This window comes from Aulonocara stuartgranti (assembly GCF_965226115.1).
Source record: "Aulonocara stuartgranti genome assembly, chromosome: 18".
In the NCBI taxonomy this organism is placed as follows: domain Eukaryota; kingdom Metazoa; phylum Chordata; class Actinopteri; order Cichliformes; family Cichlidae; genus Aulonocara; species Aulonocara stuartgranti.
This window is the reverse complement of record NC_138954.1, coordinates 13,457,866-13,474,605: the sequence shown is the minus strand read 5'-3', so window position 1 is coordinate 13,474,605 and position 16,740 is coordinate 13,457,866. Positions and strand designations below refer to the sequence as shown.

Genomic DNA, 16,740 nt, shown 5'->3' with positions numbered 1-16,740 from the left:
GGCAAATGTCAAACTCCAACTGTTCAGTTCTCCTCAAACGTTTTTTTCACATGCAAAGTGAAGTTTCAGCTTGTTGTAAACACAGTGCCATTCATCCCATCAGTCAGGATGATGGGTTTGCTCTTCTTCTCTGATGCTGTTTGTCCATACTGCTGCTGTTTGCTGGGACTCTTTGTTCAGGACTTTGCTGCTGTCTCTTTATCTGCCATGTTATTGCTCTTTGGAGCTGCATTCTTCAGGGAGGAGTGAGCACTTGCTTGTGAGGTTGAGAGACACATACACATTGCGCTTTAAATAAGTCAGCCAGAAACTTGGCCTGCATGTTTCCAATGATGTTAAACTATAACTCTCTTCCGACCGCTGCATGTGGAAAATTGATTCAGGTCTGCTTTTCACCTGAAAGTGACAAACTAAGACATGTTCATTATTCTCATCACTGCTTAATCAACACACATCTCTCTCTCTCTCTGTGTGTGTATTTGTGTGAACAGTCCTTTCTTAAAAGCATAAAATAAGATTGTAGTTGTTCTTGGCTGATCAACACAAAACCCTTTTCCTATGATTTTTTTTTCATCTACAATATAAATTCTTTCTCTTTTTCACTTTCTTCTGTTTGCATATATATATATATATTTTTTTGTAAAATAGCCGGTGACCTGCAGAATCACCTGCTCTCCACAATCAGAGGCAATTACTTTTACACAGCGCACAGAAACACTGTGATGTCAAACACATTCACACTCACTTTTTCATCTGCATAAATAAATCACGTGGCTGGTGATATGTGCCATGGTAATCCATAAGCATGATCACACGTTTATTTAATTATTTTTAACCCAACAAAACAAATAAACAAAAACATGATGCTGATGCTACACACATTGTCACGGTCCTGGGTCTTATGACCCAGTGTTTTGAGTTTCAGTTCTTTTGATGTTTATAGTTTATATTTAAGCTTATCAGGTTTCCTAAGTTCATTTGTTATCATGCCTAAGTGTTTCTAGTTCTTATTATTTCCCCCTCGTGTTCCAACTATGTTAAATCTCCCCTGCTCTTCATGCGTTTCATGTCTGTGTCTTACGTTGTCAAGTTCGGGTTGTCATGTCTACGTCTCATTATGTTTCCTGTTTTATTGTGAAGAGGTCTGGTGTTTCTGGGTTCATCGTGTTCAGTTTTACTCTCCCATTGTTCACGTGGTTATGTTCATGTGTGTCAGCTGTTTCTCCATGTGTTGCCACTTTCCTCATTATCCTCCTGTGTCTATTTAGTCCGTGTGCTTTCAGTCATTCGTTGTCAGGTCGTCTGCTCATCCATGTCTCATCTCCAGGTAACCATGTCAGTTCACTATGGTTAAGGTTTTTCATGTTTTGTTATTAGTTCACCCAGTTTAGGTTATTGTTTAGTTTTCAACGATGCCCTATTATTTTGTACCCTCATTGCTAGTCTCAATAAACGGCTTGTTTTGTTAATCCACACCACTTTTTGGTCTGCGTTTGAGTCCTCCTCTGCAACACATATGGTCTGCCCCAGCCAGACCGTGACAGTACGACCTGACCAGTATGGACTCAGCAGGCCGCGAGCTCTATGAGCGTCGGGAGGCAGCCTTCGCCCAGCTGGAGGAGCAGCTCCGCTGGAAGCCGTGGCGTGCCCCCGACTACGAGCGGATTTTCCACGGGACTCGGCTGGCTCTCGGAGGTCCCAAGAGCTGCCGAAAGTCCCCGCCTGTTGCTCTGCCTGCTTTCAAGCCTCGCCCACTTCCGGTGGGAGTCTTCCGCGTGGCTTCAGGCGCTCACGCTCCAGCCTCGCTGTCACCGTTCTTTGCACCGGAGGCTCAGTCGCTCGCTCCGCCAGCTTCCTCTGCTCGAAGGAAGCGGCGCGCCTGCCGCCATAAACTGGACAATGCTGAGCAACTCACGGTGGTGAGTGACAATGACTCTTATCCTCACGTCCCGTCTGACGCTAAAGGTAATCAGCTCACTTCTGATCCGTGGGGAACTTCCCTTATGGATGACGACGTGGGCTGTGAAGAATTGTTTTGCTTTGCTCCCTCTAAACAGGGAGAGATTAAAGACAATACCCGCTCGCCTAAGTCTGCACATGCGGTTAAAGGAAAAACTGTGAACACTTCTACCAGGTCTACAACACTCAGTTCAGGTTTTGTTAAGTCTGGTTCAGTCATCCCCAAGTCAGCTCACTCTAAGACCGTTAACCCAAGGATTCCGAAAACTATTCTCACTCCCGACGCGTAAAATAATGACGATTTGTCACGTCCCTTAACGTCTCATGCTGACGCCTAAGGTACCCTTCCACGTTTTATGTGACGCTGTGGGTTGTCAATTCATTCCAATATGAACCCGCTCGCGGCGATCAGAGACGCTTCGAGCAGAGGCTCCAGCCAGCCATTTACTCCAATAATAACCCCGTCACGGTGAAACATGACGCCGTGAAGCACAATCTAACTGGAGAACCGGGGACCCTCTCCGCGAACGGGTTTTTCTCCCTAATTTAATGCTTTCTTTTAATGACATCGTTAACATTTCTCAACAAAAACACGAAAGTATCACTGATAATTCAACAATAAAATCGCTTCATGTTGTGGCCATCACACAGTGTTTTCCAAACTGATTCACGATCTGAAAGTGCGCAGATTTAACGTACATAATCCTTTGTTAGGTTTATTATTTTCATTTCACACGTAAAACACATTTATAGATTCATTCACCACTCCTGCTAGTTTTGGATGCGCTCGGCTCCAGCCAATCAGACCAATTTACGCAGACGCACTAATCCCGTAACTGCACACTACCCATAATCCTCAACCGCCGTCGCTATGGAAATGAAGATAACAACAGCTTGGTGCTACCCGTTATTCCTTTATTTACTCTAAAATAATAACCAGCGATAATACGAAATTAAACTGGCCCAGTGTTTAATTATGTAATTAAAAAATGCAAATTGTATTATTTTATTTTTTACAAATTGCAATATTTATCTACAGCGCGCCTTTAGCGACACGTCAACAGATCTTAAGCAAGGCGATTGGATGGTTTTTACTGCAATGCATCTTGGGAGTCGTAGTAAATGTATCTTTCAACTCACGGTCCTGCAGCGAAGTTTTCGACTGGACACGAGGCAGATCCTAGCTAAGTAAGTTGTGATAAACTGTGGGTAATTTGCATGTTCACTGAAATATTAATTTCAGTGATATTAAACTGATATTAAACTTGAAATGTTTTCACAGAGCAGTCTGTGTACCAAGAGAACTACTTCTGCAAAAGTTTATTTAAATTTTTTTGTGATGTATTCTCATGTGTAAGACACTTGCTTGGCCACCCAGCTAATGTTAGTACTGCTCTATTTTAGCAATGTATCTTTTCTGTAATCAATTCAGGGTTTTTTTTTTTTTAACCCTATTCACGTAATTAACTCAATATTAATGACTTTAATCTCGTAATTGATTTTTTTCTTCTAAATATGGTGTAATACTGCCTCGTAATATAAGTTATTTCTTTGGTCATAAATTATTTTTGTAATCGTTTCACCAAAACAGACCTGAAATAATCCCTACATGTTCCATTTTCATTTGCAGAAATGACAAAGCCAAAAACCAAACCATGCCCTTCCTGTCAGGCCCCAAACACCTGCAACAGGAAGACATGCAGTGGATGCCTGGGCAGCCTGAACCTAAAGGAGGGATTGAAGAAAAAAAAACAAGAACAGTTTAAAAACAGTAACTGGGCTGCCTCTGTTAAAAAAAAAAAAAAACAGAAATGCGAGCAGGGTGGTTAATTCAGCCCAGTTGTCAGTAAGTTTAAAAGTTCTGATCTAATAAGTGGTTGGTCTGGTAGACAGTTCTTTATTAATCACAGTTGTCAATGTTTTCTTGTATATCATGAAGTAAGAAACTAACAAGACATGTATATACACATAAAATATTAATTTATAAAAGAGCATAAATAAAAAAGTTATTCACATCAGAATAACATCATCACACTAAAGACATCCAACTAGAAAAAACTTGTTAAAAACTATTTTTATTTAAGCTACTTCTGATTTTTAATTTAATCGGCTATTAACTGAGAGACAAAACATTTCAAGATGGATTTTATCATACATTTACAGGTTTGGTCACCATAAATACTTTTTAACTATCGACAACAATAAAACAACAAAGATGTGAAACTTAAAGGTTTGTTATACATCAATTTGCTTACATGAAAGACTGGCTGCATGTTTTTCTTTGTTGTTCTTGCAGGTTTCAAAGCTACATGCCCTGGGCTACCAACCAATTCTGTTTCTTGGACAGTTTGACCGTAAGGGCCGTATAGTAGGGGATGTGATCACTCTGATCGAACCAGCGGAAGGTGCTGCACGTGACATCCTCATGAAGATGAGGAAGCTTTATGAACACCTTCTGAGAAGTAAGATATGCTTTGTCCATTATCTGTAACCAGGTGTCCTTATCAGGTAGCCTATCCTAGCTGTCTTTGGGTGATACTCATGGTACACCCTAGATAAGAAGGCAGATCATCACGGGGTACATAGAGACAAACAAGATGGTGAGGATGAGGATAGTTAACAGTCACCAGCTATTCTGTTCTACTCTACTCTATTCTGTTCTATTCTATTATTCAGCCAAGGTTCAGACCAGTAACCTTCTTGCTGTGAGGTGACAGCTGCCCTACGTGTCCTGTTGCTAACATGAAAATAGTGTTATATCTGCCTTATTACCTCCCCATGTGTCGGTCACATCACCAAAGCTAGCCATACTGAACCTCTGGTGTTACCCACCTGAACAATTTTGTATGTGTGTGTGTATAGTATGGTCTTTCACACTCATGTATATACAAATGTAATTTTAAAAATCTTCACGAAAACCAGACCTGATAATTCTCTTCGAGACTTTCTAGTATAACAAATGTTATATAATGTTACCAATATGAACACCAAGATTCTTAAATAACTTATATACTTCTTAAGAGGTTACCTGATTACCTCCCTGAGGTAGTTAGCATCACCATTGTACAAAACTCCTAAGTCACAGTACTAGCTTGAAGTGTCAAATGTTATTCACTACAAAGTCAGGAAAGTAGTGTCATCAGAGGAAAAAGTCATTATCTATCTGGATTTATAGTCACACTCATTAATTTATTAATGTATAATGTAGAAAAGCACTACAGATGTCACACTACCCTAGAGGGCACTTGTACTGAATTATTTGGGTCAGTGAGTGTGCGAGATGACTTATTTGATGCCAATATTTACCAGTTGTATCTTTAGTAAAAACTTAACTGAAAACATGCAAATCACTACTTATTATGTGTTTATGTGTACTGTACATTTTTTCAACCCATTTTAATGAATGTTTAATATTTAAAAATTTTCAGAATTACAAGCTTCACCTCCTGCTAAAAGTTCTACACCAGCAGCTGGACCATCCTCTGCTGACAGTGTCGATGCTGGACCAGTCCCAGACCCAGAGGCTCTAAACGAGGAATTTATTCTTCATTTAGAGCCTGTACCAACATCTTCCCTCTGTCAGCCTCCTGCATCCTCCTCTCCATCTCTGCTTCCTCCTGCATCCTCCTCTCCATCTCTGCTTCCTCCTGCATCCTCCTCTCCATCTCTGCTTCCTCCTGCATCCTCCTCTCCATCTCTGCTTCCTCCTGCATCCTCCTCTCCATCTCTGCTTCCTCCTGCATCCTCCTCTCCATCTCTGCTTCCTCCTGCATCCTCCTCTCCATCTCTGCTTCCTCCTGCATCTCCCTCAATTTCTACGGTGTACACCTCGGATGTCCCAAACAAAAAAAGGACAAGGAAAGGTTAGACGTTATGGTATTGTAAATGTACGAAACACATGACATGTTCGTTAAGTTTGTTAAGATTTCTTTTTCTTTTTGCATTTTTTCCAGTTTTACAGAACTCATGTAAATATTTCATTTGTTATTTTTCAGAATGCCGAAAACACCGTACACAGATTTTCAAATATGAAGAGATAGTAGACAGGAGAGTTGTAAATGTAAGTAATTTAGCCTGCTGTTGTGCAGATTTGTTTGCATCTTTGGACTTCCCGGATTTGAACTGTGCCTGACTGAATATCCATAAGCTTTTGTATTTGATGAATCTACACTAATTCAGCCACTGAGTCAGGATTTCACTCCAAATAGGACATTAAATAATAACAGACCACCTGATACGACCTGGTCATGCTGCCTTCCTGATGTTTACGTTCTTTAAAGTCCTCCTGACATCATGCTCAGAAGGAGTGATTGATGTGGAGGTGCTCCTTCCCATTCAGTAACATCTGCTTCAGTTAGTTTTGCTTGTGAGCCACAATGTAAGCAGTGTTGCTTTGCTGACATGCACTCGATGCTGGCAGTACAAGCATTGTAGTGGTTCTTATGTTTTTGTAAACTAATTGTATAATATATTGAGCCATTCAATAGTACACAAATGTTTATAAGCTCCTTTTTGTATGCAACTTGCATGTCTTTCTTAATTAATTGTTTGTTTATATCATGTTTTTCAGGAAAAAGAAGTTAAAGTCAAGTGGAAGCCTTGCTCAACATGGTATGTAGTAACAACTTTGTTGGACGGGAACAGACATTCATATTGTTGATAAATAGTTATCAACTCAATTTGAATTCATGTATTTGGACTAAAGTAAATTGGGAGCTTTTAGCTATCGAGCTCCTCTTCTGTGAGGAGCTTGATAGCTGTCCACCTCCAAAGTCCATTATGAGTTTTTGGAGGTGGACATGGTCAACACTTTTAAGAGTAGGCATAAGACTTTACTTCTTTATAGAGCTTATAGTTAGGGCTGGTTCAGCTCAGCCCTTAGTTATGCTGTAATAGGACCAGACTGCTGGGGGTTAGTGTCCCCCCCCTCTCTCTCTGTCTCTTTCAGGGTTATGCAGGCTCAGTATTGGTTGAAGATGCAGTCACGTCTCCTTTTACTGAAAACTCTCCCCCTCTCCCTCACCACCATCTGTAAACACACATGTCTCAGTAATGCAGTTCATGCATGTTACTAACTAAACTTCTTCCCTGGAGTTTCTGTGCTCTCTCATCCAGCAGGTTCCAATGGATCGTGGCTGCTGCTGTGGTCCTGCTTGACATCTACTACATATATTAATACTCTCTGACTTGATTTGATTAATTTATATTACAATGAAGGTGTATAAAGCATGACATGAATATAGAAGATATTTCATCCTAAAAAATTGTCATGTGTCACAACCTAAATTGTCCTATTTTGTGTGTGGTTGTCGTTGTTTGTTATGTTTTTCTCCTGACAGTGGCAAAGTGTGGGATGACACATGGGAACCTGCGCAGTTTTACACACAGTAAACCAGGCACCACAGGTCGCAGAGATCGCACAGTTCACAGCTTGTAGTTCAGCATAAAAGTTCAAAATAAAATATTTACTATACATTTCAACCAGTGTCAGTCTCTGTTTCACTCTCTAATTGTGGCTTAAGTACCTAACATATTCATGAATCTGATCGATCAATAATATCTTCCCTGCACTCGACATCTCATAGTTTTACATATCAGCCAACATTATTGTCTACATCCTCATAAATATAGAAGTGACTTGCTTATTATAACATATTACAAGGTAAAGTAATACTGCACTGCACGTAAGGTAGGTAACACCTACTGTGTATGGGAGCCTAAAGCAAAGTTAACTGCACCAGTACCAGCTTCAGAACATATTGTATATTATATGTTTCTACCTTTTTGTAATGTGTCATGTTTAGATGCAGTGACAATTGCACATTTGGAGTTGTGGTCTTTATATACAGGGTATTAAAAAAAAATTGACATTTTTTGCTATTTTTCTTGTTTGTTTGCACAATATTATTGTGTACATATTACATATGTAACATTATTGTTAATATTATTATTAGATATCAAAGATACAATTTGAGGGTTTTCCTGTCATAATTTCAATAAAAATGCAATTACACACGTAAACAATAGGATCAAAATAAACTTTTAAAAAGTCTGTTGATCAAATGCTGATTTTCAAAACATTCTAGAGGAAAACAGATAAAATAATCTGAACAGTAACAGTGATTGTGGATGATGATGGAGGCTTCAATGGATTATTGTTTCAATCAATAGGTTTGTATCTATGACAATAATTTGATAAGTTTAACAGGTTGGTTTAGGCCTGGCAATACAGCAAATATTCACAAACTTTTGTTTTTGAAGAATGTTTATCTTTTTTGGGATGAAGCTATCTGGCAAAATGAGACAACCCTTTTAACCTAATCTTTATGTCTTTTTTGTGGCTATGATACTGGATTTTGGTTTGATGCATATGCAGGTTACAGCTGGGGAATGGCAGTATGTTGTGGATTGATTTGGCATGTTCAACCACTGTTACACCAAACTCTCTCACTTATAACATGATGAAGGCCTCTTACTCAGTGTCATGGATTTTCTATACTTTTGGGGACACAGGGCCAAAGTCTGAGGCAATAAGTCAGATCAAAGAAGGCAATGATTCTAAAATGGGAGTTTACTTATGTCATTATATATATCCAGGAATATGTGCCAGAGGATAGTTGTCATGAAATCAATATTAAATCAAAGTATTCCTTAATTACCACAGCTGACACGAGTTCTCCATAGCTGCCTGCTGTCTCAGGATCTGTCTCCAAAAAGGACCAGGGAGCGCTAACATGTTATGTTCTAAACTGATGAAGAAAATGCACATTAAACATAGTATAAACTTACTGAGTGAAGTAATGTCAAGAGGATTCCTTTAGCTCCTATTGGGTTGGTTCCTTGATCAATGCAATACAGAATCATTAATCTGGTTTTATGTAATGTCCTCAAAACATGTCAAAATGAGGCTCACTAGTCTGTGTGGCCTCCACATGCCTGTATGACCTCCCTACAACACCTGGGCATGCTCCTGATGAAGTGGCAGATGCTCTCCTGATGGATCTCCTCCCAGACTCCAGGACTAAAGCATCTGCCCACTCCTGGACATTTTGTGGTGCAGTTAGTGGATGGAGCGAGACATAATGTCCCAGATGTCCTCAATTGGATTCAGTTCTGGGGAATGGGCGGGCCAGTCCACAGCATCAATGCCTTCGTCTTGCAGGAACTGCTGACACACTCCAGCCACATGAGGTCTAGGATTGTCTTGCATGAGGAGGAACCCGGGGCCAACCGCACCAGCATATGGTCTCACAAGGGGTCTGAGGATCTCATCTCAGTACCTAATGGCAGTCAGGCTACCTCTGCCGAACACATGGAGGGCTGTGCAGCTCCCCAAAGAAATGCCACCCCACACCAAAACTGACCCACTGCCAAACTCATGCTGGAGGATGTTGCAGGAAGCAGAAGGTTCTCCACGGCGTCTCCAGACTGTCACAAGTGCTCAGTGTGAACCTGCTTTCATCTGTGAGGAGCACAGGGCGCCAGTGGCAAAGTTTCCAATCTTTGTGTTGTCTGGCAAATGCCAAACATACGGCACTGTGTTGGGCTGTAAGCACAACCCCACCTGTGGACGTCGGGCCCTCATACCACCCTCATGGAGTCCATTTCTGACCGTTTGAGCAGACGTGCACATTTGTGGCCTGCTGGAGGTCATTTTGCACAGCTCTGGCCTTTCTTTCCTACCCCACAGTACCTTCCCTTACCATTTGTTTCCTACTCTTTTACTTCTTCTTTGATGACGGTTGTCTTTCTAGATAAGCAATTTCATTTGCTCTGGGGCGAGTCAATGGCTCGGGTGCATTCTGGGACTGTCAGTTCACCAGTGTGCTGGCATGCTTCTTAACAAACACACCACTACAGCAAACATCTCAATTGTACTTGTTGATTTCTTTGACAAAACACTGAACAAAAAATTTACTTGTGAGTGTGCTGCCTGGTGCTTTTAAATTTTGTGATTATTTGAGCAGCCCAGAAAGCATCCCATAAATTAAATTATGTTATCGTATCTGAACATGTACACTAGTCATTAACTTAGATGGGAAATAATGATTCAGGGTAAACAACTGCACCAAGGAAATTCCATTTTTCTTCTCAAAATGTAAAATGTCTGTTGAAAAATCACATTGAACAGAGATGTGATTAACTTTTTATTTTACCAAACATAACATCAATGATGACACAATCAGTCTTCATCAGAAGTGCTCAAATCACTCTCAGTGGCATCGTCTGGAATGTCCTCCTCCGAGTCCATTTCCAGGAGTGGTTGGTGGCTGAGGATTCTCTTGTACACGTCCTTTACTTTGAGCATTTCAGCTTTCAGTTCACTTTGTTTTTTTAAAACCAGGCTACAGAGTCCCTTCTGTGCATCCTCCGACATGCCAACAAAGGAGGCTGTAAAAAGAACAAAACAAATAAATATGAGAAAAGTAAAAAAAACAAACAACAAAAAAACATCACCTCATAAACACAAGGAATTAGGATGCTATAATTAAACATTTTTTTAAAAGGGAGAAGGCAGTGTTAGCTAGCAATCTAGATATAGGTAAAAGATCCAGTAAGACTTTAGCATCTGCTCTTATTTTCAATCGATTCATCAAAAAATTAATAAATAAATAAAGTGCTTACAGTCTGAGGAGATTGTCCCCAACACCACAGAACGCATTCGCAACACTGTCCAGTGATGCCGCATCTCCCTGCAAAGGATCATCTCCTCCTCTCTCAGGCGCCTCACAGCCATCACCTTCTCAAAGACCTTTCTCTTTGTCCGGAGGTCAGCAGCAGCTACAGTTTAACAACATCAGATGGGAAAACATAGCAGCATATTATGATTCAAGAACAAAACATTCAACTACTGCTCAGATACTGGGAGCTTGTTGAAAAAGGATATTTATAAATCAAGAGCTTACGTTCACTTGTCCTCTGCCAGGGCCAAATATCGGTCTGCATGAGGGCATCACTGGATACGATTTGCTTTGTTGGTTCAGCGAGCTTGTTGTAGTCGTCAACAGCAGCCGCCAAGCGTTTCTTCTCAACTAAGATGACCTTGCGAATTCTGTGTCGCCTCTTGTTGCTATCTGTAAATAATCATAAAAAATTCACACCTTCACATAATGTATATAGTTTCATTTTAATCTACACTCATCAATTTGTTTGCTAGAACAAATCACATCCAGCTTAAACAAACCTGGATCTGATTTGATTCTGTTTACAAAGTAGCTGCACAAGCTGTACAAACTGAGCATCAAACGGTCCGTTTCAAAGAAACTGGGACGTACCATTTTGTCTGTAAAGACTTTGTGTTCGCACTCTGATGATGACGACAAGCTCCTCTATTCGTGCCTGCAACGCTCCAAGGCTGCCATCAGTTAGATCACTTTCTAAGTGAGAGGAATATTAATCAGAATACAGGATGCGTAACAGTCACCAAACTACAGTGGACTCTGTAATCACTGACTTGATGACATTCATTATAAGACATCTGGAGCCTTCATGTGCTGCTATCTCATGATAATCATGAGATAACAAGTATGTTGGTGTTCAGGTTTATAAAAACAACTAGTACGACATCATTTCAACCCAGGTTCTATCCAATTTGATGAAACGCAACAACTCTGCCATAAATTTGCTTTTACAAGGCTTATTTTTCATTGTTTGTTGACACTGTCAGAAAGATCTTAACTCTAAGTTCTTTAATGAGGCCATGGTGGGTCCTATTGTTATACATGAGTGCATTATATTGAGACTCACCTTCAGCCCATTTCTGCACATCGGCCACCCATTGCTGCAGTGTGTCGTCATCCACACCCAGCTCATTTCTGGTCGCATTCAGGCTCTCCACTTGTTCTCTAAGGATCCTTATGATCTAAGAATGCATTCATAAATGTCATTCATATTGACATTAAAAGAGTACTGGTGTTTTCCCCCCATTACCACACACATTAAAATGGGTGTTGAAAAAAATGACCTTTAGATATCGCTGGCTCAAAGTGCGGCCCAGTTGTTCCACTTTCCTTTTGTTCCACCCCAAAGCCAGGAGGGTCAGCATGTCTGTTCGCCCTGCATTTCAGTTAGTATACAAATTAGAATTAATGAGCAGGAGACTGAGTGGAATCTCAGACACGGACACATACCTGCTTTAGACATGTACTTCGTTGTGATGGCCGCCCTAGACAGGAAACTGTTTACTTGTTCCACCTCTTCTCCAACTGTTGAACCGGCCCCATCCTGAAACGCACCTCCCCATTTGATCTATAGAAAGGAGGTCACAATACATGACTGCTGAATTCATTCAACCTTATAACAAAATGTCTCAAACTAATCCAAAACTACAAGCTGCAGTATACCTCGCATTTCCAAGTGTGAGCCTTTGCATGCATGACGGAGAGAAAAGGACGCATTGACAAGAGGTTCCTCAGCTCAGGGCACTGCTGAGCCACCTTGGTTAAATAGGGGAAATATTTACAGGCCACATCGGAGCAAAGGAACGTAATATGTCCTGGGATGCTAGCTGCCAACTTCCTCTGGAGAAAAAGGGGGTAAGCAAAGATCTCCCCTCGAAACATGTTCAATGCAGCTAAGAGGACTCCGTGGCGACAAACAGCTATTTCCATGCCCTCCTCATCCAACTTCCCAGTGGACTTTTTGGACGACTCCTTTGCTGCAGTCCAAGATGAAGATCCGCACAACCCTTTCCCCGGGACCTATACACTCAAAGATTTTAACATAAAAGATATGACATGATTAAGCCCTATCAGGGACAAACTTTTTAAAACAAATGCATAACAATTAGCTGAATTAGCCTCGAGTCACACAAGACCTCAGATCTCCCCAGGACAGCACTGATAACACAAAATAAAAATCATGTTGTTTTTTTTAAATACACATGGTGACAAAATTAAGTAAACATTAAGATAAAGTAAAGTAAATAGTATTACGACAACACCAAGAGAAAAATAAAAAAAAATATCGACCCATCCATATATGTCCACACACACACACACACACACACACACACACACGTATGTGTATATGGTTACGGCATTAACGTCATTTTAACAAGAGTAACGCTAACAGCACTAATATATATATGTGTATCTTACATGATTTGTGTGTCTCTGGATGTATTTCACAAACTCAGCAACTTCCTCATCTTTTTCAATGAAGACACCTTCAAAGTTCCCCTGCTCTGAAGTGCTGAACGAACACAGTGACAGTTGTTTGAAAAGAAACATTAAAATACATTTTTCTACAAATCCATATTTGACTTATGTACACAATGCATAACATACCTTGCATTAGACTGAAAGCGATAAAGCTTGCGGTTTCCATCAACTGAGACGGCAAGCATGTCTGGAGTGCAGGCAGGGCAGCTAAAGCATGGCTCCTTGCACATCCTGTCCACCTCAAACTTTACAGCACTCCACTCCAAGAAACTTTTACTGAAGGCATCAGCTGATATTCGGCCATTGTTTTACATAGAGGACATACAACAGAATATTCAAGGACAGTCATCATAAACATTGATTTGCACAATTTCCTTAAACTTAGCAAATTTAGAAACTCACCCTTCCAAAATGGGCTGTTCGTTCATCCAGCATTTTGACAAATGCCTTAAGTGACATCCCTGATGCAGCCTTCTTAATGTCATAGAAAGACTGAAAGACATCCATTGAAAACAGGGTGCAGAAATTTAAGGTGCCAGGCCAATATCCACTACCCAGGATGTCCTTAACTGAGGGGGACCACATTAGGCCAAAGGAATGGAAGAGGCAGGCAGGCAGTCCAGACACCTCACAACTACTTGTTTGCCACACTGACACACACGGTGTGACTGTGGATCCAGAGTAGCTAACATATTGTCTATAAGACAAGGCCTGGCCTCTTTCCACTTTTGCGAGGACACCATATTTCTGATCGCCCAGTGAGTAGCAGCTGACTCAGACGACGTCTCACAAGTCATGGCTGCGTCCTCTTCTCCATCCTCCAACAACTGAAGGAGCTCCTGACGAAGCACCTCAGTTCCACACACTAACAGAAAAAAAATAAAGAAAGGAAGAAACTCTGAAAAACACTCTAGGCAGTATGTTTCTTAGGACTCCACAAAAGCCCTGCATAACTCAACTATAACAACAAATATAAAAGTAAACAGAAATCACAATATATACAAGAAGGTAAAGTACCTTTTGTTGGGTTGACACTGGCAACATAACTAGGTTCTTCACGTGGACATTGATGCTGCTCTCTGGACACTGGGGGGGGGGGGGGGGGGGGGGGAATGAAGAATATTTACTTACTGAAATTCTTTGGTGAAAATAAGTTGTGAGATAAAATCAATGGTTGTGTGAACACTGACCACGTGGCATGCAACTAGTACTTCGACTGGTTGATGGTCTTTGAGGAATAAAAGCTCCCTGTCTGTCACGTTTTTTCCAGCGCACTGGTCTTGGCTGAGGTTCACTCTGTGCATCATTCTACGCAATTAACAAGGAAAAAAGGGAACACCTAAAATACAGTCTATGATTAAAGCAAAGATTATCAAACATCTTAAGTTAACCAACTTAATTTGACATAAACTTAAAAAAAAATTCAAATAACATAACGTTTACTCCGTACAAAATATTAGACAAGCGTGTTCCCTCTTTAACAACTGTTTCCACTAAAAATGTTACCTGCATATCTTGAAGGAGTTCGTCAGCAGCCTGAAGCTCTTCCTCCAGCTCGGGATCCTCTGAATCACTCATTTGCAAGCTAAAGAGGAAAGAGATTTTTGCAGAACTCAGTGACATAAACACATAACTAACGCAATTCAAATGATTTTCAGTCTTGGCGCTCCGGTTAATGTTAGCAATTAACGTTAGCATCATCAGTTTGTAAAGAGCTAGCAGAACTCTTAGCGCAAAAACTGCTTTACGCACCATGTGAGGGTATTTTGCAGCACACAAGTCCTTTAACGTTTGTAATAGATTTAATCCATCATCGTTGGATTAAATGGCTAATGCTGCAGTAGACACGTGTAGTCGTTACTTAGCAAGCATGCTGACGGTAGCTGTAGCCATTTTTAAATACATTACACCGTTTCCGAGATCAGTCACCTCTGTTTGTTTGAAGCGTTTATGAAAAAACAAACTTTGAAACACACATCAAGGTATTACTTTAAATATATGTATTTTTTACATACCTGCATTAGAATCAATCAGTTCCGCCTCATTTTCTTATTCTTATAAATGGGTCTCTCCGTTCTCCCATCAGCCTTTGCTTACACAGGTTGCGTCTGATTGGCTGGAGCCGAGCGCGTCCAAAACTAACAGGAGTGGTGAATGAATCTATAAATGTGTTTTACGTGTGAAATGAAAATAATAAACCTAACAAAGGATTATGTACGTTAAATCTGCGCACTTTCAGATCGTGAATCAGTTTGGAAAACACTGTGTGATGGCCACAACATGAAGCGATTTTATTGTTGAATTATCAGTGATACTTTCGTGTTTTTGTTGAGAAATGTTAACGATGTCATTAAAAGAAAGCATTAAATTAGGGAGAAAAACCCGTTCGCGGAGAGGGTCCCCGGTTCTCCAGTTAGATTGTGCTTCACGGCGTCATGTTTCGCCGTGCCGGGGTTATTATTGGAGTAACTGGATGGCTGGAGCCTCTGCTCGAAGCGTCTCTGATCGCCGCGAGCGGGTTCATATTGGAATGAATTGACAACCCACAGCGTCACATAAAAACGTGGAAGGGTACCTTAGGCGTCAACATGAGAAGTTAAGGGACGTGACAAATCGTCATTATTTTACGCGTCGGGAGTGAGAACGGGTTGGGATTTATGCACACACAACCCACAGCAGTTATTAATAGGATCAGTTTTCCTGATATCAAAAACATGTTGATTTTCCTAAATTGTAATGGCATTTTTGAAGAGAAACACGTGTAAAACCTGCACACACTGTTTTATTAGTCACTCAGACTATCATTGATCATTATTGAAAGAAATTGTCATGGTCCTGCGACCATGACTCAGTGACTTTATGTTTATGTTCTTTATTGTTATTACTTTCATTATTATTCATGGCTGTTTTGGGATGGTTTGTGTTTGGGATTTTAGACACTGGGTTCTGGGTTTGTGCTCCCTCTGTTGGTCCCTGGTGTTAGTGTTCCCCTGTCTCGTCAGGTTAATCAGGTCCAGCTGTTTCCCCCACCTGTGTGTGCTTTCCCAGTGTCTCTTTGTGTATTTATAGTGTGTGATTTCCTCTGCTCCTCGTCGCGTCGTCTGTGTTCATACCCTGTGAAATCCCCTGCGTGCTCTCCCTGCTGTTCTCCCTTCATGTTCAGGTTTGCCACTCCTTTGTGTAGTTTCACCCAGTTTAGTTCATCCTTAGTTCTGTTTTGCCATCTCCACTTTATGTTTGATATTGTCAATAAATCGCCTTCACATCTGAGTAAGTGCTGCATTTGAGTCCTCCTTTCCACTCTTCACACGGCCGCTGCCCCGGACCGTGACAGAAATATGTGTTTAAAAAATGTCCATTGTTAGTATAACACTCTTCTCACATTGGCACATTGCTGGGAGTGCATCATTTCAAAATTTACCACTGGCCAAATCTGGCCCTTACACTTCACAGTAGTGACACCATAAAGTAGTGCTGTCAGTGCATTTTTTGTCAGTTCGGCCTGCCATGGCATTATACAGAATTTTGTTAGAAGAGAGAAGTGAAAACGGCTTCACTGAACTTCAGCAACAGTTTATTTTTTTTACACAAAACAGTGTGAATGCAAAGGAATGCAGTG

At 40.8% G+C, this 16,740-nt stretch overlaps 3 protein-coding genes across 4 annotated transcripts; 1 reads left to right on the top strand and 2 right to left on the bottom strand.

Annotated features, from left to right (window-relative positions):
- Positions 1–709: 709 nt before the first annotated feature.
- On the top strand, positions 710–7,440 carry LOC309694103 (uncharacterized protein). Of its 2 annotated transcripts, XM_082513860.1 has the most exons (5): positions 710–1,919; positions 4,256–4,421; positions 5,388–5,822; positions 5,955–7,176; positions 7,299–7,440. In XM_082513860.1, exons 1-4 carry the CDS (start codon positions 1,560–1,562, stop codon positions 6,089–6,091), a joined length of 1,098 nt encoding a protein of 365 aa, XP_082369986.1. In that variant the 5' UTR covers positions 710–1,559; the 3' UTR covers positions 6,092–7,176; positions 7,299–7,440. The 2 variants fall into 2 exon arrangements, with proteins under 2 accessions (XP_082369986.1, XP_082369987.1); XM_082513861.1 differs by lacking the exon at positions 7,299–7,440 and having other exon boundaries at positions 714–1,919; positions 5,388–5,846; positions 5,955–5,979.
- Positions 7,441–10,141: 2,701 nt separating this feature from the next.
- LOC309694742 (uncharacterized protein) lies at positions 10,142–13,701 on the bottom strand (the record flags this gene model as incomplete). The annotated part of the gene is made up of 11 exons (XM_082514952.1): positions 13,524–13,701; positions 13,248–13,410; positions 13,059–13,152; positions 12,303–12,659; positions 12,090–12,207; positions 11,924–12,015; positions 11,707–11,821; positions 11,235–11,336; positions 10,866–11,033; positions 10,585–10,740; positions 10,142–10,350 (listed from the first exon to the last, which is right to left on the bottom strand). Exons 2-11 carry the CDS (start codon positions 13,349–13,351, stop codon positions 10,142–10,144), a joined length of 1,515 nt encoding a protein of 504 aa, XP_082371078.1. The 5' UTR covers positions 13,352–13,410; positions 13,524–13,701.
- A 4-nt stretch (positions 13,702–13,705) lies between these two features.
- Positions 13,706–15,242, bottom strand: LOC309694741 (uncharacterized protein; the record flags this gene model as incomplete). The annotated part of the gene is made up of 5 exons (XM_082514951.1): positions 15,137–15,242; positions 14,628–14,706; positions 14,333–14,429; positions 14,139–14,207; positions 13,706–13,986 (listed from the first exon to the last, which is right to left on the bottom strand). The coding sequence occupies exons 2-5, from the start codon at positions 14,697–14,699 to the stop codon at positions 13,706–13,708; spliced, it is 519 nt and encodes a 172-aa protein (XP_082371077.1). The 5' UTR covers positions 14,700–14,706; positions 15,137–15,242.
- Between the last annotated feature and the right edge of the window lie 1,498 nt (positions 15,243–16,740).